Below are 23,399 nucleotides of genomic sequence, written 5' to 3'. Positions count from 1 at the left end.
TGCTCTTACAGATCTTGCCCCCTCAACCAGACACACAGAAAATTAGCATGCCAGGGCTGTCATTTGTCTTGGCAGCACTCATGCCTTTACCAGCTGCCTGATAGATAGAAATCCACCAGCTCATGCATTTGCCATCACTGTGTCTTCCTGCTGGGAATTTGCTGTTATGCAACATTTAAAGGCTCAGAGTCTGGCAGTTTTGAGAGTTAGTTTGGCAGAATGCCTGTGCCGTATTATTTCTAACTTCCAGACAGCTGCTTAAAAGACTCCTTTTCCTGGCACTATATGCCCATACCAAGCAATACCACACCTGTTGCATTTCTGCCCGTTTATGCTGCTTTTGAAGGCATAAAGCTCCCTCCTGTGGCCTGTAGTCAATGGGTCATCCTGTCTTTGTTCCTGTGTGACAAGCTGCCTCAACACGTTCCTGGGATTCTCTCCCAAACAGGCTAGTTTGTTCATAAAATAATGGCAAGCCTCAAGGTTAGGACTCTCACATCCCCCCCCCCAATTTACACCAAGGACTGCCTGTTGCTGACCTTTATTTATTTATTTATTTATTTGGACATTTTTACCCCGCCCTCCCCGCAAGCGGGCTCAGGGCGGCTTACAAGGGGCATAAGCCCATACATAAAATCCAATAAACCATAAAAATTATAATCAACACATTACATTTAACAATAAAGTGCTTCCATTGTCAAGATCTTAAGTTGTTATAGTGGCGGCTTCCAGCAGCCCATAGTTGGGTATCAGGATTCTCACCACTTGAAATCCCTTATGTCCAGTGTAATGAAACACAGGCCTCTGTTTGTTCTCCCTTTGCTTCTGACTTTTTGAAATCATGTTAAAACTGTTTCAGGGAGCTTTTAGTCTCTCAAAGTATTTTTAGTTTCCATTTTAGCCTAATAGAGGCTTTTCAATCTGCTTACTGTTTTTGTGTGGCTATTGGTCTCTGCTTGGTGTAGTGGTTAGGTGGGCAGACTCTAATCTGGGAGAACCAGGCTTTATTCCCCACTCCTCCACTTGCAGCTGTTGGATGACCTTGGGCAAGCCATAGTTCTGTCAGAGCTGTTCTGGAAAGAGCAGTTCTCTCAGAGCTCTCTCAGCCCCACCTACCTCACAGGGTGTCTGTTGTGGGGAGGGGAAGGGAAAGGAGTTTGTAAGCTGCTCTGAGATTCTGAGTGAAATCCAATCTCCTCCTCCTCCTCCTCTTCTTCTTCTTCATAGTTCTTTTATTATCCCTTTTTATTTATTCCAGAGGCATCAGCATGTTAAAGTGAAACAACAACAAAATAAAAAAAAAATGTCCTGTGGCACCTTACAACAGAAGTTGTAAGTTGCGGATTGGAGTCCATTTCCTCTGACAAAGCGGGTCCTAATCTATGAAAGTTTATGCTTCCAGTGTTTTCTCCTTCTCCGTTTTATCCAGGATGTGACTGGCCCAAAATTATCCAGTGAGCTTCCATGACAGAGTGGGGATTCAAACCTGGGTCTCTCAGAACCTAGTCTGACACCCTGAACACTGCGCCACAATGGCTTTCTTCCAGATCCTGTCAGGGTTGACAAGGTAGAGGAAGAAGTCTTGTTTTCTTAATTATTTAACTTTTCATAGAAACATCCATTCATACAAATAGTACACAATATGTTAATAAAACAAAACATTCTGAATATGTACAAATAACTGCATCAGCAGTATTAAGAATGTTAAAGCAATATTTTGATTCCTTTTTTGAGACACCAGCAAGATATACATCATATGGTTTCATCAGAGCACAGGAAAAGAAAATAGGTTACCAAGGTATAAGGTGTCAGAGGGCACATTGCATGAGTCACAGTGCCACCCTAAGCAGAGTTATACCCCTTCTAAGCCCACTGGATTGGATTTTGCGATGCATGAGCAAGAAAAAAATGTACATAGCTCAGTTTTGTTTATGTGAGTAGTAGCACAACGGCTGCAGCAACAAAGAATTTTTTCGACAACAATGTTTTATTATAATTTTTAATAAAATAAGTGTCCATATTGAGCAATGGAGTGGACAACAGGTGGTTCAGATGATATTGAATTATGTTTTGAAATTGTTTCAGACGAAATCCTTGATGCTATAGCTTGGGCAGATAGAAAAGACAGTGGGGATGCAGTGCTTCCACTTAGCAAAAGGAGACGGCAAGGAGGTAATTTTGGCACTTCCACTTTTGTGCAAGTTAGGTTGCGCTCATAGAAATCCTCCGTGGCATGCAACCCATTGCACAAGTTATCTACGTAACGAGATAAAGTCCCAAGGAGAGTAAATACCAAAGGTACAAAACACTAACTGTCTCTCATAACTCTTATCCTCCAGGAACTAATGGGGAACTTATAGGTTAAAATAAATACTAAATAGGTAAAATAGCAAAACAAAAAAAACCACTCTGCAGAGCATGGATGACACACAACCCAGGAAATCCCTTCCACTTTCCCTCCCTTCCACGTCTAGATAAAATCCCAGTTAAAATAAAAAAGACTAGGAAGATAAGCTGCCAGCAAAGACAGCCAGAAGAGAGAGAAGAAATAGAGATAATAAAATAGATAAAAAGCTCTGTAAGTAGAGCGCAGCAGCTTCTTGCTCTCCTCCTGCAGCCCATTGCCTTCAGTGGAAATAGAAGGGTGTAACTCTGTTACAGTTTCAGGAAGTAGCTGTGTTGGTCTGCAGTACTATTTGAATCCAGTAGCAACTTAGAGACCAAAGAGATTTTTAGGGTTTAAGCTTTCTAGAGTCAGGGCTCCCTTTGTCTGTTATAGTCCCATACTATGCAAAGATACTCCAGCCTCAGCCCAATGTAATCAAGGGGCCTAGCCTGGAGTCACTCTGCATGAGATGGCACTGTAATGTATTGAGAACAAAGAAAGAATGCCTTTCTAAACAAATATATAGAAGTCCTGTTCCAAGTATAATGAAAACATAAAGGAAGTGGCTTATAGGTCTTTTACTGTCTTTAATCTCATTGTGTCGTTATTTTATTGAATATGATCCCATATTCTTTCAGTCCACTTTTGTACTGATGGGAATTGTTTACTTTTCCACTGTGCTGCGGTTTGCATTCTTGCATCTGTTAAAAGAGAGGAGATCAGTTCCCACTTGCTGGAAATTCAGAAGGGTAATTTTAGGGTCTTTTGGTATTAGAATGTATTCAATGACTCATTCTCTGTGTTGGAGACGTCACTCCATTTTTTCAGGACCATAGGGCAGGCCCACCAGCTATGAAATAAATTACCCTTCCGGCCACAGTTCTGTCAGCACAGATCAGAGTTGGTCAGTGAACACCATTTGAGTTTATTTGGCATTAAGTGCTGTTGGCGGTTCCCTTTTATTGTGATTTATTTCACATTAATTAATCTTGCATTTAAGGGAGATGATGATTGCTATATTTGATCATGAACATCTTCTCTGAACTGTTCCCTTAAATCTTGTTCCCGTGCCTTCATGTAATTTGTTTTTTTCTTTCCAGTCGTAAGATCCTGGTAAATGATATAAGGAGACAGCTCCTATGAGGTGGGCAGTTCTATTTAAAATTAATTTCCAAAGGCAGTCAGCTCCAGTTTCAACTGTTTCTGGAGAAGGAAGAACTGACTTGTGTGCCACTTGCAAATGTTCATATCAGTGCACATATGAACCCTTCATTTTTGATTAATTCTGAGCCTCTGGCAATATATTCTGTTATATATGACATCACAAAATCTATAGAGCTTGCATTCACACCAGTTTGAAAAGTGACTGATCTGGGTACTCACCCTCGTTAGGTTGGTTTACGAAGGGGGAAATGAGTAAGTAATAAGGGTGCCAGCCTCCAGGTGGTACCTGGGGATCCCCCAGAATTACAGCCGATCTCCAGACTCCAGAAATCAATTCCCCTGGAGAAAATGGATGCTTTGGAGGGTGGACTCTGCGGCACTGTACTCCACTGAGGTCTGTGTCCTCCCCAGGCTCCACCCCCAAATCTCTAGGAGTTTCCCAACCTGGAGCTGGCAACCCTGCTTCCCTGCCTATGGAATCAACAGCCTTAGCCAAGTGGCTTTTTGAATTAGATCTATTTACCTTATGTATGCGAGCTCGAAGGGTTTGTTCCCCTGTCTGCTTGAGTCTTTTGTATCCGCAAGGCCCTCCTGCATATGTGTGTGTGTGTATATATATATATATTTTCCTAACTGCCACGCTACGGTACAGCTTTTATGCTATCGTGGCTGAATGCAATTCCATCTCAGTTATTATATGGTCGATATAGTAATAGGCCTTACTCTGATAGGACATGCTTCTGTGCATTGGGGCAGATAAACACATTGGAGCACTGTCTTTTAGAGTGTGGGCTGCTCACGCATATAAGAAAGATCAGTTGCAAAAAAATGTCCAGGGTAATGATCAATCGAAAATGACTGAGTGATTTTATCACAGGGGATTTTATTGTGATTCAGCTCATGGTCCTTAGGCTGGTAAAGCTGTATCATTGAAGTAAACTAACCATACCTCCCCCCTACACTGCTGGTGGCCAGGGAGGACCTGGCCACCCTAGTGAGTAATGCTTTCTTCAGTGATTCCACACTTGGAACGTAGTGAAAATGAAAGGGCTGTTTATAAGGCATCAGCTATGTTTTAATTGTCAAGCCATATTTTCTAGGGAATTGGTCTCCATTGACTCCTCCTGCAGTTCCAACAACCTGGATTGTTTCTGGTCCTCTTTCAGGTATAATAGCTTGGGGGGAGCAACAGTGGGAGGGCTTCTAGTGTCCTGGCCCCACTGCTGGACCTCCTGATGGCACCTGGTATTTTTGGCCACTGTGTGACAGAGTGTTGGACTGGATGGGCCATTGGCCTGATCCAACATTGGCTTCTCTCATGTTCTTATAATATGGCATTTAAGTATGTAGTTTCCCAGTACAGAGGCAGGGGGATTGAAGCTCTTCCTTCTTAGATCTATAGAAAATATGAGACTTGATCTAGGCATTTTTCCTGCCCACGTGAATTGGCAGAAGTATTTTTAACACATAAGCAAGGCTGGGAGTTCCGCTGAGAAGTACTTCTGAAATAGCTTCGAGGAGGTGCTTATCAAGCAGAACCTGTCTGACAAGATAGGTAATTGTCAGACGGATATTGAGATGATCCAGAAATTCTTGTTGCTCTTCCCTTTCTGGCTCACCTGTCTTTTCCATTGACCATCTTCAGGCATTGAGTCGAGATCCAGGGAGACAGGAGGAAGATGCTGCTCTTCTTCCGTAAAAGGAAACCCAGCGATGAAGCCCGCAAGCGTCTTGAATATCAAATGTACCTGGTAAGTTGCCCTGGGGAATAGGGTTGTGGCAAGGTGGAGTAGTTGCCAGGACCCTGGAGCTGACGAGTCCCACCAAGAAAGGAAACTGGCCAAAACCTTGGAGTAATGAAAAAAGGAAGAAGAACTGTGACAATTTAGCGCTTGGTAATATATTCATAAATCATAATATACAATAACAGAAAATAAGTAATATATATAGTGAATGTAGACGGTGGTCTCCGGAATGGTGTGCCGTTTCGACAATGATCTTCTTCTGAACAAGGGTGTGTACCTTATCAAATATAACATCTATAAGTGTTCAAAATTAAACACAAACATACAGAAGCCCCCCTCATGGACCATTTTATTTCAATGGGTCATAGATATGACAATTTTAAATTTGTAGTTATAGAAGTGATCCAGACCAGCAATTACTGTAGAAGAGATATTAGACAAACACTCTTGCGGCGAGAAGCCTTTTGGATTTTTAAATTAAACACTGTTTATCCATTTGGATTGAATGCATCCCTGGATTTGACATGCTACTTATGAACACTTATAGATGGTTAGTGCTTTTTATTGTACCTATATGCATGGATGATTGTCATAGGAGTTGGTGATTTGTGTACTTGTGTATGAGTAGTAACAGGATCAGTGTGAAAAAACAGACCAGCAGGATATAATGCCTACATAGAATCCACCTGTTAAGGCATTCAGCAGTTATAGCCCATTGAAGAACATAGCTGTAAGCATAGCCTCATGATGAAGTGGTGAGTGTTTTTACAATTATTTAAAATATTAATATTTATGTATGTGGAGTGATGTAATTATTATTGAATAACAATGAAAATGTATTGTAACAGCTATTGTTGTACTTTTTAGAATCAACAGTATATTTGCAATACGTCACTAAGAGAAATGAATTGTTGAAAGACAGTTTTTGTAAAGTTTCATACTATTTTTATACTTATTCATATTATATATTTGCACACTGTTATATTTATTTTTAAATGAGACTTGTATTGTTATATTTGATAAGGTACACACCCTTGTTCAGAAGAAGATCATTGTCGAAACGGCACACCATTCCGGAGACCACCGTCTACATTCACTATATATATTACTTATTTTCTGTTATTGTATATTATGATTTATGAATATATTACCAAGCGCTAAATTGTCACAGTTCTTCTTCCTTTTTTCATTGGTCTTATTACTGTGCCCATTCTTGTAACTATTCAAAACCTTGGAGTAACAACACTGTGTGGCCTTTGCTGCGCCATCCTCCTGGGTAGGCTTCCAAAATGGCCTCTGTTAAAAGAGATTGGTACCAGTGTCTAGGGATGCTATCAGATTTCACAGCCCCACTGATCTGACTCAACATTCTTAATTTCACTTCTCACTTGCGTGAATCAAACTTCTTGGACCATGAAGCACACTGAGTGGCAGCGAGGTAGTCATTCTCTTAGCCTAACCTGCCTCAAAAGGTAGTTGTTGTAATGAATGGGAAACGGTTTGCCTTAGGACAGTACACATACCTCCGTGAACTCTGCCATAAAAGGCTTGAGCTGCATCCAGGGAGGAAGGCAGTCAAGTACATGCTGATAGATGCGTGGGAATCCAGGGAAAGCTCCTCCCATTTGGCTGAGCTGTCATGGGGAACCTGGAGATATAAGTTTTAACTTAACTAGAACACAGTTCACTCCCCGTAGGAGACAAGACAAGCACAAAAGAAAACAGCAAGGAGCCAGAACCTGATCATACATAGGTGGCGCTTGAAGCATACCATTATAACTGGGAAACTGTATGGAGGACTTGTGGTAGTGCTCACTTGCACTGAACTCTTTTTTAAAAACTCTGGGTTAGACGAGAGAATCCCAGTGTGGTGCCTGAGGGCACCAAGGCACCCAGTGCTAACTTTCCTGGCACCCACCAAGGCTTTTTTTAGAAAGTGGATGGAGGCAGGTGGGGCTTTTGCCCAGCAGGGCTTCTGATCAGCCCCTGGAGATCTGATTGGCTGTGCGGATTTTTTTTAAAGGTGCTTTTGGCAGCAGAGGCCACGGCAGCACACAGGTCTTCACCGAGTGACCGAAAGTAAGCTGTTTGTCTGCAAGGAAACATTTTAAAACCATATGTTAATTTTTAAAGGCATCCTGTGAAACAGAGCTGCTTCTCGTTAGAGTTAGGCACAACTTCACTCCTTGACGCGTTGTGGTTTGCTCCGTCTCCCATGGCAGCAATTTTTGTGGTTGGCTTTACTTCCTGCTGCAGCTATTTTATAGTTGTGCCCACCACCCTTAGTCAGAAGTCCAGAGGTACTTGCAGGCTCCAGAAGGTTGGAGACCCCTGGCCAACAATCTTAGAGTAAAAATGACCTTTGGATTCTGCAGCTGTTCAACCCCCCCCCCTCTCTTTTTCAGGCAAAAGAAGCCGGCGCCGATGATATCCTTGATATATCCAAATGCGAACTTTCAGAGGTATGGTGCTGATTCCCACATGGTGGGTCAGTGGTTTGAGGGAAGACTGGATTTGGGAAGCCAAGGCCATGAATGGATTGCCAGCCTCCCAGTGGGGCCTGGAGTTCCCCAGAAAGTATAATTGATTTTCCAACTACAGAGATCAGTTTCCCTGAAGGAAACGGTCGTTTCGGAGGACGGGTTCTAAGACATCACATCCCCACTCAGCTCCCTCCCCCAGAATCTCCAGGGATTTTCCAAGATAGAGTTGGCAGGTAGCTGTTAAGGACTAAAGACTCAGCTGGTTTTGCTTTCAGAATATGTTTTGGGATCAGTATAGAAATCTTTTTTGGAGGAAACATCCAGAACATTGAAAATTATTTTAAGATTGCCGGATTGGAGGCTGCACATTCCTGTTATTCACTCATAAAGCAGGAACCAAGACATCAGGAGACAAGGTGGGAGGGGGTTGTAGCTCAGTGGCAGAGCACTTCCCTTGCATGCAGAAGGTCTCCGGTTCAGTCCAAAGCATCTTCAGTGAAAGGATCTCCAGTAGCAGCTGTTGGGAAAGACCTTTCTCTGCCTGAGACCCTGGAACACCACTACAGACAGAGCAAAAAATACAAGGCTTGATGGACCAGCAGTCCGGCTCTGTATAATTTATATTTATTTATTTCTAAATTAGACTTTGAGACTGCCTTCCCCTGTAAACACAAGGCTCAGGGCAGTGAACAACAATATAAAAGCACATTTATTAATCAATAAGACAGTTAAAACCAAAAACAATTTAAGACAATTTCAAAACTGTTTCAGATGGCGCTTAAAATAAACAGGTTATACCATGGGGGGAGGGGAAGAAAGGGAGTGCCAGGCAAGATGGAAACTGTCGCTATCCTCAACCATAAGCCTGACGGAACACCTTTGCCTTACGGGGTCTGCGGAACTGCATAAGGTCCCACAGGACACAGATGTAATTTGGCAGAGAGTTTCACCAGGTCGTGGCCAGGACCAAAAAGGCCCTGGCTCTGGTTGATGACATCTGGACTTCTTTCGGGCCAGGGATCAACAGTAAGTTCTTATCTTCAGAGCTTAATGCTCTTTGGGGGGTATACCAGGAGAGGCAATCCCATCCCGTATAAGGTTCATTCTTGTGTTCAGCTGCTGTTATTCCCAGCCATCTGCTTGCTTCTCCCTCCCCCCATGCACACATATTGCCTTGCTGCTTGCCTTCTCAATATGGGAGGCAGGGTATTTAAGTTCAGCTGTCTTAAGCCATGAAAGTGACTCTCTTTATGTTTATTTTCATGATATTTTATCTAACCAAGACTTGGTTTCTTTTTGTGTTACTGTTTTAGCTTCCATATGGAGTCTTTTCAACCTGTAAAGTCCTGCAGAAAAAGGTAAGGGATACAGAGGTGACCTCCGTGTGCACATGGGAACCTTTTGGGCTCTCTGCATATGCGTACCCCCTCAGAGTGAGTCTGGGAACCCTCTGGCACAGTATCTGACCCAGCACATGAGTCTGGCCAAAGTCATTTGAAAGTGGAATGATTTTGCTTTGTTTTATTTGCTCCTCTTAAACTCCTTCATGCTGCCATCAGCCTATCTTTAGTTTTGTTGGAGAAATGAGGAATCCTGGATGCAGTCTTAAAAACAAGCTACTCTGAAAACTTTCAGAGTTCAAAGTGCTTGATGACAATCTTATCAGGCAGGCCACATTGCAAATGGGGGAGTGGGGGTGCTGAGGCTGAGAGCGGCTTGCCTATAGCCACCCAGTGGCTTTGTGACAGTGGCTCGACTTGAACTGGGGCCCTCCAAGATCACAGCTTGTTCTCCAAGCCACTGTGCCACACCATCTTCCAGGTCTTACATTTGAAGGTAATCTGATGCTCTTATGGACCAGTCCCGATACTGTTTCCACTGGGGAGAATTCTGTGCCTCCTTTCTCTCCCCCCCCCCTTTTGTTGTCAATTCCTCTCCTTTCTTTTCTCTCAATAAGAACATAAGAAGACCCCTGCTGAATCAAGCCAGTGGTCCATACATTCCAGCATCTTTTTCCTCTCTCTAATTATAAATTGGTGAGGAGGAAAAAGAAGATGCCCCAAGATGACTCTCGGTTCCACTATAAAAATGCCGCCTTTGTTTCTTTCCTAGGTGCTGATTGTTCATACAAATTGCTTGATGTCTCTGGTCCCGAAGTCTTGCCGTCTCCTGGATCTCATAACTGTGAAGGTAACTAACAGTGCAATCCGCAGAACACTTTCCTGGGAGTAAGCTCTTTTGAGCAGACTTCAGTAGGATTGCTCTGCATGTTACTTGGGGCAGGGGGAATGGGAGTCAGCTAAGTGCCGGTTTCTTGGACTGGAAGTGAAGGAGAAGGCACAGAGCCCCATTGTGTATTTTGGGAGAAAGAGCCGGACAGTCATCTGAGCTCCTTTCTTGCTTCTCAGTCCATACTATGATGTCCACTTTCCCCCTGATACACCACCAAAGTGTGTCCCCTTTTCCAGCTAAACCATCAAATCATCTTCTCCTGTTGCTTTGGCCCCTTGGTGGGTCACCTTCATTTTGCCTGTCTTCTCCTCTTCCAGGTTTTAGATCTCCATGACAACCAGCTGACCTCACTTCCTGCTGATATCGGTCAACTGACAACTCTCCAGGTAAAGAAAGAGCCACATCCTAGCAAGTCTTTTCAGAAACGTTTCTGCCAGCCAGTGTGATTGCTGTGTGTGGAATGTCGAAGGAATGTCTCCTGGGATTTCATTTACTGCTCCGCGTCATGAAGCTGGACAGCAGTCAGTATGCAGGAGCCTGCGTGAGAGCTTCAAGATCTTTGTCGGGGACCTACTTGACTGAGTTGCTGTGTTCTGCCTGCTCAGGCCTCAGAGTTGTCTTTCGCAGGGCTGGCTCCAAGTCTGGGGTGGAGGGAAGCCTGGGTGAGATGCCCTTTAGCAGCCCTGCCCTGACCACTAAATACACTGCTGTCCTCCTGTGCATGCTTGTGCCCACTCTCTCCTGTAGGAAGGAGCTGAATGTCCCTTTCTCGTGCTTCCTTTGTCCCTGTCAGTGCTGGGCTGGTGTAAAGGAATATAAAAGCGTCCCAGTCACTGCCTCCTCTTCCAACAGGAAATCTGTAAGAAGAGGCGTGTAGCCCCTTTGTGCTCCCTTAAGCCATATCAGTATCAATGGGACTGCCAAAGAATTGTGCTCTACTACCTCCCCAGCCTCCTGTCGACCGGAAGTGGGAGATCTTTCCAGGGTCCATGCAGTATTTCAGAGCCTCTGCAGTAAACTCCCATTCTCAGCAAGAGTAAATGGGCCAAGCACTTCTTCTCAGCTGCAGGTCCTCTGCCACATTTTGGGCCTGGGCAGATACCCACTCTTGCTTTTAATCCTGGCCCTGATTTTCAGACACAACAGGAAAAGAGTGTCTGATGTCAGCCCCTGTATCGGCCAGGTCTGGTGAATGTATGAGGGGCCTTTTGTAGCCTAGGCAGCATGGCGGTGTCACTTGCTTGCTGCACCTGGCGCTATAGCTTAGGGCGGTAACTGAACCGGAGGTGTATCCTTGAGGCCTGGATTTGGGTGTGGCCAACCACGGGCCTGGCCTGGACCTTATAGACAACGAGAGATCAACGTATCCAGTCCCCTCTCTCTGCTCTTGTAGGTGCTGAATGTCGAACGGAACCTGTTGAAGGCACTTCCACATTCGATAGGGGATCTTGTCCAGCTGCAGACTCTCAATGTGAAAGGTAGGATGAAACATCTCTGGATATGTGCATGGGGTGGAGGGAAACCACACTCAGCTTCCTGAAACCTAAACCAGTGAATGGACAGCTTCACTGGTCCTTCTGACAGACTGAGGAGAGCAGTTCAGAAAAAGTAAAAGGGCATCCACTAGCTCCATGGTTAAGGGGCATACTGAATCTAGGGGTATTATGTAAAAGATCTCAGGTACAGGTGTTGGAAAAGTCCTTTCCTGCCTGAGCTCCACTGCCACTCAGAAGCTCCTGGGATCAGTCCCTGGCATCTCCAGTTGGTGGGTCTCAGGTGACAAGTGATGGGGAAGCCATTCTCTGCCTGAGACGCTGGAGAGCTGCTGCCAGTCAGAGAAGACAATGCTGAACTAGATGGGCCAGCGGACGGTCCCTGTATAAGGTACCTTCATATATGTAGTGGAAGGGCTTTTGTAGCTCAGTGACAGCTTTGCCTGCAGAAGGTCCCATGTCTCAAGTTCAGTCCTTGGCATCTCTAATTAGATTATCTTTCGGTAGCAAGGCTAGGAAGGTTCTTCCTCTGCTGGAGAGCGGCTGGCAGGGAGGGTGGACAATACTGAGCCCGAGCAAGCAGTGGTTTGTCTCAGTCTAGGCAGTTTTATATGCACAATTGTGAAATAGGAAGAGTGATGGCTGTGTGCCATACCCAGTATACAAATCCACTTTAGAGGGTGGATGGCTAACCTACAGCCTATGGTCCAGGTCCAGGCCTCAGCCTCCTTCTTTGTGAACTTCCCCAAGTTGGAAGCAGCTGCTTGGCCAGCATCTTCCTTCAAGCAACTTCACTTGGGGAACTGCACCTGTCTGGCAAACCTTCCAACCTAGCTGAGGTTTTTCATCACTCAGTGAGATGACGTCCCAGAGACTTCTGCCACAATGCAGAGGATTCTGGGTAATTTTCTTATTTTGGACAAGATGCCCACCAAGGTGAAAGCAGTACTTTGCACGAAAGGTCCAGCTCTTCAGGGTGAAGAAGTTGGCCATCCATGACATAGATCATGTTTATGTTGTGTATGTGGAAACAGCTTCCCACCAGTTTAAGTATCCCATGGCGTACTGACTAATGAGTATCTATCTTTTTTCCCCTTCCCACTGCAGGCAATAAGCTGAAGGAGCTGCCTGCTAGTCTGAGCAACCTACGTAGCCTGCGGACCTTAGATATTAGTGAGAACCAGGTGCGGGTGTTGCCCCAGGCACTGGCTCACATCCGGACCCTTGAGGTACAGCTGGGTAGTCTCTTGTTTGGCGTGGGCTTGTTTCTTTGCTTGCCAGGATGCTGTGAAACCCACAAGGGGAAATTCCAACCAAGTTGGAAAATATTTCCTTTTAAAAATTTCTCTCACTGTCTTTCCAACTGATTTCTGGTCCGCATCATTTTCACCTGCTTGCAGAGTGTGGGGGAGTGGTACTGCCAGTAAGGCCTGATGGGCTGGTCTTCATAGGGTCTGAGGCTCATATGGAAAGAGGCGGTCCTTCAGGTTCATGGATGAAGGCCATGAAGGGCTGGTAAAAGTAAGTCCCAGCCCTTGAACTGAGCTCGAAAGAAAAGTGGCAGCCAGCGTAGCTGCTTGAGAATCCACTGAATATGCTCACAGTAGAAGCAGCCCAGCTTAGCAGTAATGCTGCCGCATAAGGAATCAGCTGAAGCTTCTGATGTGTGTCTTTTGAGGTTTGTACCCTGGATGGTGTGCTGGCCTTTCTAGGATCTGGTTTGATCTGAAGGTTGGGCAGAACCCGAGAGCTACAGTTCCGCCTGTATGTGTTCATGTTCTGCAGACGATGACTTTGGACGCCTCGTCCATGACCTATCCCCCGGACACCATCTGCAGCGCTGGCACAGAAGCCATCCAGCAGTTTTTGTGTGAAGGTGAGTAAGGTTGAGAACCTTCAGAGTCTGAAATGGAGCCCAGTATTGAGAAGACATATCAGGCACTACTGAAAGAGACGGAAATAGTTCTCTCTCCATAGGGCTACAATCCTACGCTCATGTCCTTGGATCTAAGTCCCATTGAATTGGGCTAGATGATTCCTTAATTAAGCAGGTTAAATCCCTGGCAACTCCTGTTAAAGAATCTCAGGTACTGGGAAGGAGCTTCTTCGTCAGAGACTGGAGAGCTGTTGCCAGCCAGAGTAGACAATACTGAGTGACATGGACTAATACTCTGGCTCCATACAAGGCAGTTTCACATGTTCAGCTTCAAATCACTCCTGATAACACACAGCAGGTGCCCTGGGGCAAATTAAGGGCATTCAGCTGTGTATTTTAATTTGGGTGGGCAGGTTTGTTTATGCGTGATGTTGGCAAACATGGAATTATCCCCTTTTCTCTTTACTACTCCATAAGAGAGCTCAGACTCACAGTCTTCTCAGGCCACCCTGTGGGTTTCATGGCTCTGCAGACGTTTGCATCTTGATCTCCCTGGTCCAGTAGGCTGGTTCTGAGCTCTGAACCTTACCTGTTCTCACAGAGGTTTGTAGTCTGACGTGTTGCACTCCTTGTCCTTCTAGAATCCGGAATTGAATATAACCCCCCATCCCAGTATTTACTTCCGGTGCTGGAAAGCGATGGAGGAGAGACCTCGGTGGATGGGATCAGCAGGACAGTTTGTAAATATGCGAACAATGAAGCCGAATGGCAGGTGAGCAGGGGGCTGCTCCAGGAATGTGGAACATCTCTCCCAGTAGAATCTTCCCAACTAGTGGCAGCCAGTCTCTGGCATCTCTAGTTTTTAAATACACAAAGTGAGAAGATGCCTTTAGTCTGCAGCCATTCTTTATTACAGGGTAGTATTCTCGGTATTGTAGGGCTGTAAAAGGCTAGCAAAACTCTCTGGCTCTGTTTAGAGCTATTCAGCAGCTCTGCTGATTGCATATCCACGTGCCTGATGCGTCTCCCAAACAGCTCATTCAGGTGCCATCTGGCAACCGTCTTTGTATTCCTCAAGGGAAGAGTGCCTTTATAATGGCCAACACACAGGTAAATTTGGCACGGCTGCCAAGTTAGTTGGTAAAGGGCGGTCGACTTAGTTCTGCTCCCCCACATCATAGGTTGGATATGGCTTTCCTTGCTCCCCTGATTTTGGGGGGGGGAGTTTCTTTCCTGCTCCCAGCCAATAGTTTATCTATCTTGGAGTGCAAGAGTCGAAGTTGTTGAAAAGTGAAATCAACTGGTTTTGCCGTAAGTAACAATAAGTCAGCTGATGGTTCATTTGTTGCATTGAGACCTGCTGTCTCCGTCATAGCTTCTATATCATGCGGCTCCCTTAAAGGGAAACTTGGGGGAAACGGCTCAGGTTCGACATCCGTGTTTAAACAAGCAAAAACGGGGTAGAAATGTGGAATTCCTGCATGTTTACTAGTAAATCCATAAACCTAAAGTTACAACATTTTAAACTGTATGCGAGATGGTATCTCACTTCAGAATTTTTACTTAAATGTCGATATAAGCCCACCCCCCTCTGTTGGAAGGGATGTGGCAATGCTGGAACACTTATCCATTGCTGGTGGGCTTGTCCTAGAATTGACACTTTTTGGATCAAGGTTCTGGAAGAAGTGAGAAGGATCACAGGCCATATGTTGCCTAATTCTCCAGAATCTCTTTTGCTACATTATTGGCCTGAGATAACCCTGACCAAACAGGCCTCTGAACTATTATCATTACTACTGATGGCTGCAAAATACCTCATAGCACAAAATTGGAAATTAACTAAAATACCTACTCTGACACATTGGATAGCAAAAGTATGGGATATTGCAGTCTCTGATAAGTTGGCGACTCAGTTACTAGTATCTGACAACCCGACACGAGTAAATAACTTCATGGATAAATGGTTCGCTTTCTTTGACTACGTGTCATCAAACTAAAAGCAAGAGTATAAGCTACCCCCAAAATATAGAGATTTTGCATTTTACTGATAAGATAGGTTGCATTATATCAGACTGTACCAGAAAGTATGGTGAGCTCGTGTATTGTTTGTTGTCTTTTTTGTTCAGTGTTCATTGTCTACCAAAACATCTTGAATGATTATTTATTTTAGTAAGTTTCTTGTTGTTATTGTTGACTTTGCTGTTATTAATGTTAATACTTTTATATTCTGGTTGTTTTTTTCTCGGAATAAAATAAAACTGTTAATTGTGCAAAAAAACCACACAAGCAAAACAGTTTGCAGTTAGAACTTGGGGGACAGCATTCGGTGACTCAAAGTAGTCCCCAATCTTAGCCTGCTTTGGTGTCAGATCTGTCAAATCCTTCTCCGGTTCCCTTCCCCTCTTCTGTGGTTTTTGTAGTTTCACACTACTAGTAATTAGGTAAATAACAAGGCGATAAGCACCTCCGCAGGAGCCGAGCAATCACTCTGGCAGAAAACCCAGAAGCCAGAGTCCAAGATATAGAAGCAAAAGATAAACATCCAATTTGTTTCTTTGCCCTAGAAGTTCTTCAGATAGGCACCAAACAGCAATTGAGGACAGTCATTAAAGACTTTAAAACCTCCTCTCACTGGAGCTCACTCAGGTGCTGCTGCATAGCAGACGTCATCTTGAATTTCTCTCGCATCTCTAGTTAAAGGACCTTGAGGAACAGGTGTTGAAAGAAACCTTCCTCTGCCTGAGACCCTAAATAGCTGCTGTCAGTCAAAAGAGACAGTTCTGTACTAGCATGATCAGTGGTTTGGCTTAGTAGAATGCAGCTTCAGTCTTTTGCCGGGGGGGGGGGGGCAAGAACGGGTTTAGAATAAATGTTATGAGTTACAAGCCAACCTTAAGGACATAAGAGAAGCCAATGTTGGATCAGGCCAGTGGCCCATCCAGTCCAACACTCACACAGTGGCCAAAAATAACAGGTGCCATCAGGAGGTCCAGCAGTGGGGCCAGGACACTAAAAGCCCTCCCACTGTTGCCCCCCCCCAAGCACCAAGAATACAGAGCATCACTTGCCCCAGACTGAGAATCTATCTATACCTTGTGGCTAATAGCCACTGATGGACCTCTGCTCCATATGTTTATCCAATTCCCTCTTGAAGCCGTCCATGCTTGTAGCCACCGCCACCTCCTGTGGCAGAAATGGTTTGCCTTTATTTTACTGAAGTGGGGGAGGGCAAGGAGTGAAGACGGGCCCCTAGGCCACAGCCTGGTTTGTGGGCCTTATAGATAAGGCACCAGAGCCCCACTACCTCTGCGACTTCTGACTCCCATCTCACGTACGGTTTTAGGGACTAGAGGGTTGGACTTAGAGAGACCCAGGTTCAGTTCCCCACTTTGCTTACTGGGTGCCCTTGAGCTAGTCACACTCTCAGCCTAACTTAACTCATGGACTGTGTGAAGATAAAATGGAGAAGGAAGAATGCAGTACACCACCCTAATCTCCTTGGAGGAAAGGTAGAATGAAAATGTCCTAGTTAAACCTTGTTCTTCAGCCAACCAAGGTTCCCGACATGACTGAAAGCAATGAAAATCCAGCCCATGGGCAAAACCTGTTAGGTGGCGATAATGGAAGTCTTGTTCTAGGCTCTTCCCTCCAGAGGAAGAGGACAGAAGGGACTGCAGAGGGTCCCTTGGGCTAGATAGGAGCAATGATGGCAGTCCCCCAAAGCAGCCCAGCTTTTCTGGGTTCTGCCTTGGCTTCCCTTTATAACCACTCAAGGAAGTTACGGTTGCTGCCCACTGGACTAAGACCAGAGGTCCATGAGCTCCTGTCAGAGTGTCGTTGTCTATCCTCCTCTCACAGGTCTGCTTCATTCTGTGGTTGAGCAAGGTGCCCTCAGTGTGCTCTTTTTGCAGTGTAGTGGTTTGGTGCCAGTTTGGTGTAGTGGTTAAGTGTGCGGACTCTAATCTGGGAGAACCGGGTTTGATTCCCCACTCTTCCACTTGCACCTGCTGATGTGACCTTGGATCAGTCACAAGCTCTGGCGCAGCTGTCCTTGAAAAAGAGCAGTTTGTGTCAGAGTTCTCTCAGCCCCACCCACCTCACAGGGTGTCTGTTGTGGGGAGGGGAAGGGAAAGGAGTTTGTAAGCCGCTCTGAGACTCCAAGTGAAGGGCGGGGTATAAATCCAATCTCTTCTTCTTCTTCTTCCTCTTTCTGGCTCAGAAATGGTCACTTTTGCTTCACAGCATAAGAACAGCCTAACAACCGGCCCTAATTTATCAATTTACTTAATTTATACCAAGCACTTTACACCTCCGTTTTACCCTTTCAACAACTCTGTGAGGGAGGTTAGGTTGAGAGTGTGTGGCTGACCCAGGGTCACCCACCGAGCTTCCATGTCGGTGTAGGGATTCGAACCTGGGTTTCCCAGATCCTAGTCTGACACTCTAAACACTACATCACATTGGATCTCAGAATGCCCATGAAAGCTCACTTCTCTTTTCTGTTTGTGTTTCCCTTTCAGAACAAATTTCTGGAGTATGAGAAGCGGAAGGTAAGAAGTCTTCCTTTGACTAGCCCTTCTTTGTGGCAAACCAGCCCAAGCCTTCTGTAGCCATCCCCTGTGGACAAATTCTCCTGGAGCTCTTGAGGAGAGCAGAGGAGAAGTTGTTCTGGTGCAGAAACCACAGAGCCAGGGTTGGAGGAGTGGTAACTTTTGTCAAGCCCTCGGCTAGGTGGTCATCTGAGACAAGTTCTAGACTTGGAAATGGAAGCAATAGATAAAACTAAAGACTTTTGCACATCAACAAGTGCTATCTAGATCTTGTGGGGCGATGTACCATGTCTCTACTTGTCTGTCTGTCTGCTTGTTTTCTCCTCCTGAACTGGTTTGCTGTCACAAATGGGAGGACTGCCCAAAAGGTGAGAGGGCGGGGCAAGTGAGTAAGTGTGAGGGAGTGACTAGTGTCAGGTGGGGACTGCAAACGGCTGGGTTCAGATCCCCATTCACTGGGCGACCAGTCACTCATCCTAACCTCCATCACAAGATTGTTTTGAAAACAAAATCTAGGAGGGAAGAACTACATATATCACCTTGAGCTCTTTGGTGGAAAAATCACGCTTTTCCATACTAAATGTTCTGGGTTTCACCATCTGCAGAAATTGACTTTGGCTTAGTTCTCACAAGCAACAAATGAGGAAGGAAACTTATATCTGGGCTGTACCACATCATGCTGCAGGTAGGCCTCGTATGAAGTAATACTTCTCCATACAAAAAATATACCACTGTGCATTTTTTAAAAGTCCCATTATGTCAAGGACAGAAGTTCTTGCCTGGCTTTCTACCTGATGTGCTAGTTTTTTAATTTGTGAGGTTTTTTTAAAAAAAATACAATCATGCCAGCCCCTACCTGCACTGCAGTCTGAAGTGGTACAATCCCAGTGCAAGTTTATCATCTCATCTGCTTCTTGGGAGAACTTGGTCCACACCTTGGGTAGTGACCAGGGCGGTTTGGATATGTTGACAAGGCTCTTTGTTCTCTCAGGAGCAGAAAATGCAGGAGAAACTGGAGTTTGAACGCTGGTTAGATGTGGAGCAGAGGGAACAGGCGCAGTTGATGCAGCAGAACCAAACCCAAAAGGGAGAAATCCTCCAGAGTATGAAGGCGGTAATGAGGCTTGTGTTCATTCTCTCTTCCCTTGATTCTTCCATTCTTTTTCTCTGTATCCTGTAATACTAGAGATAACACTGATAAATTGACTGATAGGAGATTCAAGATGGACCAAACAAAATACTTCTTCACGCAATACATAATTAACTTATAGAACTGAGTGCCACAGGATGTTGTGACTGGACAAATTCGTGGAGGATAGGTGATGGCTAAATAGAACCTCCCTGCTCAGTGGCAGCATTCCTCTGAATACCAGTTGCTGAGGGGCAATAACAAAGGAAGACTTTGGCCTCTGTATCTCTGCCTGTGGGCCTTTCAAGATATCTGTTTGGATGCTGTTGGATACTGGACTAGATGGACCACTGGTCCAATCCACTAGAGCTCTTTTTATGTTCTGCTTCCTTCTCCCTTCCCTTTTGCCTGTTATCCCTCCCTGCCAGTGTTCCCTCTAAGCTGAGTTAGTGTGAGCCAGCTCACAGTTTTTTAGCCTCCGGCTCACACATTTCTGTCTTCGCTCAGGAAGGATGGCTCCAGAGCAGACTAATGTATGCAGTAGCCAAATCGCTCGCTCACAACTTTAATGCCGGTAGCTCACAAAGTAGAATTTTTGCTCACAAAACTCCACAGCTTAGAGGGAACAGTCCCTGCCCCTCTGTCCACATTTAGATTGTAATCTCCTACAATCAGAGATGGCCAATGATACTCCATAAAGAACCATGTACACATATGCAGTAGAAAAGAGCAAGAGTCCGGCAACACCTTACAGACTAACAAAATCTGTGGCAGGGTAGGAGCTCTTGTGAGTCACTGCCCACTTCTTCAGATACAGCTAGAATGGGAGTCCATCTGTCCTATTTATTGGAAAGTGGAGTGATTTCAGATGCGGAATGACAGTAGCAGGCAAATGACAACAGCAGGTGAATGACAATAGCAGGTGAATGACAATACCCGCTATTGTCATTTGCCTGCTAATATCATTTGGCATCTGAAATCACTGCATTTTCTGGTAAAGAGGACAGGTGGACTCCCAATCTAGCTGTATCTGAAGAAGTGAGCAGTGACTCATGAAAGCTCATCCCCTGCCACATATTTTGTTAGTCTTTAAGGTGCTGCTGGACTCTTGCTCTTTTCTGCTGCTACAGACAGACTAGCACAGCTACCCATCTTGATCCATATACACATATGTATACATAAGCAGACATCCTCAGCATCTCCAGTTCAAAGAATAACTGGTAGCCAGGCTAGGAAGGACATTTCCTGATACCTTGGACATTCACTGACAGGCATCAAGATAGCTCTAGGTTAAAGGGACCAATAAATCGTAATGTGCTTCAAGGCAAATCCGTTTTTTATTAAAGCTTTAAAACCTCCCCATTCTCTGGTAACAGGTGGAATCCAAAGCCAGGCTTCTCTTGCAGAGCTTAAAATTCCGAAAGTTTGCATGGGAGAGATGGTGCTTCCACTGATTTAATTAAGTACAGTGGGTTTCCTCTTGGCTGCAGGAGCAAATGAAGCTGGAGCAGGGGCTGTCACGACACCAGCAGCACCTGGAAGTGGAGCGCATGAAGCTGCTGGAGCAATTGAAAACGATGGAGCTGGGGGTCACCAGCCGAATCCAGAAGCTGCTGGAAGAGAATCAGAGGTCAGAGGCGCTGATGGGTGGGAGTGGGTGCAGCAGTCACAGGAATTATGCCCTTAGCGGTCACAGCTGGCTTTCTTGAGCCAAGGCTCAAAATATCTGGGTGAGAATCCGATTTGTTGGCATGACCCCAGACCTCTTGGTCTTGGCCAGATGGAGTATAATTCTTGGAACATTTGGCAGGAGGAGTCAGAAGCAGTCCACTGGCAGGGCCGGCTCCCTCACTAGGCAAACTAGGCGTTCACCTAGAGCGCGACGGCCCTTAGGGGCGCCAAACTGAACCCGGCCCCGTACTCTGGACGTTTCTTGATTATTTGTGTTTTTCATTCTTCCTAAAATGCATTTATTTTTGAAAATTGGTGGGCGCATTGGGGGAGGGGCGCCAGAAGGGATCCTCGCCTAGGGTGCAAAATAAGCTGGGGCCGGCCCTGTCCACTGGTGAAACCAATCTGCAGTTTTGAGCTGGAAAGAAAATCCCAAGATTGCCTGCCATTCCTGATTCTTGAATCAGAATGAATTAGAACATACCAGAGACTAATATTATTAATCAAAATATCATCAATTGTTCAGTGGCATGTGTTCATTTATTATTTACTTAATCTGTATTCCACTTTTCTCCCCAATGGGGACCCCAAAGTGGCTTACAAGATTCGTCCTGCTTCCATTTTATCCTCACAAGAGCCCCGTGAGGTACGTTAGGCCAAGTGTGTGTGATTTACCCAAGGTAACCTGGCAAGCTTCCATGGCAGAGTAGGGGTTTGAACCTGTATCTCCCAGATGCCAGTCTGGCCCTTGAACTGCTACACCACGCTGGCCCCAATAACGTGTGTGTGCGTGCGTGCATGTGTGTGGATAAAGGGCTGTCAAGTCACAGCCAACGTATGGCTTTTCAAGGCAAGAGTCTTACAGAGATGGTTTGCCATTGCCTGCCTCTGCATATTGTTGTTGTTGTTCAGTCACACAGTCAAGTCCAACTCTTCGCGACCCCATGGACCACATCACGCCAGGCCCTCCTGTCTTCCGTCGTGCTCCGGAGTTTGTTTAATTTCGTGTTCATTGCATCAGTAACACTGTCTAACCATCTCATCCTTTGACGTCCCCTTCTTCTTTTACCTTCAGTCTTTCCCAGCATCAGGGTCTTCTCCAGTGAGCGCTCCCTTCTCATTTGGTGGCCAAAGTATTTGAGCTTCAGCTTCAGTATCTGGTCTTCCAGGGAACAGTCAGGTTTGATTTCCTTTAGGATTGACTGATTTGATCTCCTTGTAGTCCAAAGGACTCTTAAGAGTCTTCTCCAGCACCATAATTCCAAAGCATCTATTCTTCGGTGCTCGGCCTTCCTTACGGTCCGACTCTCGCAGCCATACGTTACTACTGGGAATACCATCACTTTGACTCTATAGACTTTTGTTGGCAGGGTGATGTCTCTACTTTTTATTATGTAGTCTAGGTTTGCCATAGCTTTCCTCCTAAGGAGCAGGCGTCTTTTAATTTCATGGCTGCAGTCACCGTCTGCAGTGATCTTTGATCCCAGGAACGTGAATTCTGTCACTGCTTCCATGACTTCCCCTTCTGTTTGCCAAGGAGTGATGGGGCCGGATGCCATGATGTTAGTTTTTTTGATGTTGAGTTTCAAGCCAACTTTTGCACTCTCCTCTTTCATGTTTAGCAAGAGGCTCTTTAGGTCCTCTTCATTGTCTGCCATTAGAGTGGTATCGTCTGCATATCTGAGGTTGTTGATGTTTCTCCCGGCAATCTTAATGCTGGCTTGTGATTCATCGAGACCAGCATTTTGCATGATGTACTCTGCATATAAATTAAATAAGCAGGGTGACAATATACATCCTAGCCGTAATCCTTTTCCTATTCTAAACCAATCTGTTGTTCCATGTCCAGTTCTAACTGTTGCTTCTTGACCCTTATACAGGTTTCTCAGGAGACATGTGAGGTGGTCTAGTACTCCCTTCTCTTTCAGGACTTACCGCAGTTTGTTGTGGTCCGCACAATCAAAGGCTTTAGCGTAGTCAATGAAGCAGAAGTAGATGTTTTTCTGGTACTCCCTTGCTTTCTCCATAATCCAGCGAATGTTGGCACTTTGATCTCTAGTTCCTCTACCTCTTTGAAACCCAACTTGTACTTCTGGCAGTTCTCTACCCACATACTGCTGAAGCCTAGCCTGTAGGATCTTGAGCATGACCTTGCCAGCGTGTGAAATTAGTGCAATTGTGCTATAGCCTGAACATTCCTTGGCATTGCCCTTCTTTGGGATTGGAATATAAACTGACCTTTTCCGACAAGGTCACATCAGCAGGTGCAAGTGGAGGAGTGGGGAATCAAACCCGGTTCTCCCAGATTAGAGTCCGCGCACTTAACCACTACACCAAAATAGCTCAGCTGCCTCTGCATAGTGACCCTGGAATTCCTCGGTGATCTTCCACCCAAATACTAACCAGGGCCCACCCTGCTTAGCTTCCGAGGTCTAATGAGATCAGGCTATCCTGGGCCATCCAGGGCAGGGTGGCTCCAATAATGCAGTAGTTCAATGAATGAACAAACGTTTATTTAAAATACATAAATACTTCTGCCTTTTATGCCAAGAGCTGGCTCTCAAAGCACCTTATACAGAGAAAGCATCCATTCCAGGGGTCGTTTCGTAGAAAAAGAGCTAGGGGCACTCATTAGCATCTCATTAGCATATGCCACACCCCCTGACATCA

At 45.3% G+C, this 23,399-nt stretch overlaps 1 protein-coding gene across 1 annotated transcript in view; it reads left to right on the top strand.

The window, feature by feature from the left end:
• The window catches only part of LRSAM1 (leucine rich repeat and sterile alpha motif containing 1), a 42,458-nt gene that overhangs the window by 1,544 nt on the left and 17,515 nt on the right, over window positions 1–23,399 (top strand). Inside the window, exons 2-13 of the mRNA XM_015423099.1 lie at window positions 5,196–5,301; window positions 7,701–7,757; window positions 9,092–9,136; window positions 9,891–9,968; window positions 10,328–10,396; window positions 11,404–11,488; window positions 12,611–12,732; window positions 13,289–13,379; window positions 14,021–14,151; window positions 17,900–17,929; window positions 18,921–19,043; window positions 20,549–20,688. Of these exons, the coding sequence (XP_015278585.1) occupies window positions 5,230–5,301; window positions 7,701–7,757; window positions 9,092–9,136; window positions 9,891–9,968; window positions 10,328–10,396; window positions 11,404–11,488; window positions 12,611–12,732; window positions 13,289–13,379; window positions 14,021–14,151; window positions 17,900–17,929; window positions 18,921–19,043; window positions 20,549–20,688 (1,043 nt within the window). The 5' untranslated portion in view covers window positions 5,196–5,229. The remainder of the gene's footprint in view (window positions 1–5,195; window positions 5,302–7,700; window positions 7,758–9,091; window positions 9,137–9,890; window positions 9,969–10,327; window positions 10,397–11,403; window positions 11,489–12,610; window positions 12,733–13,288; window positions 13,380–14,020; window positions 14,152–17,899; window positions 17,930–18,920; window positions 19,044–20,548; window positions 20,689–23,399) is intronic.

This window comes from Gekko japonicus, unplaced genomic scaffold (genome assembly GCF_001447785.1).
Source record: "Gekko japonicus isolate JY-2015 unplaced genomic scaffold, Gekko_japonicus_V1.1 scaffold454, whole genome shotgun sequence".
In the NCBI taxonomy this organism is placed as follows: Eukaryota; Metazoa; Chordata; class Lepidosauria; order Squamata; family Gekkonidae; genus Gekko; species Gekko japonicus.
The sequence above is the reverse complement of the archived record's forward strand: the minus strand, read 5'-3'. Positions and strand labels throughout refer to the sequence as shown.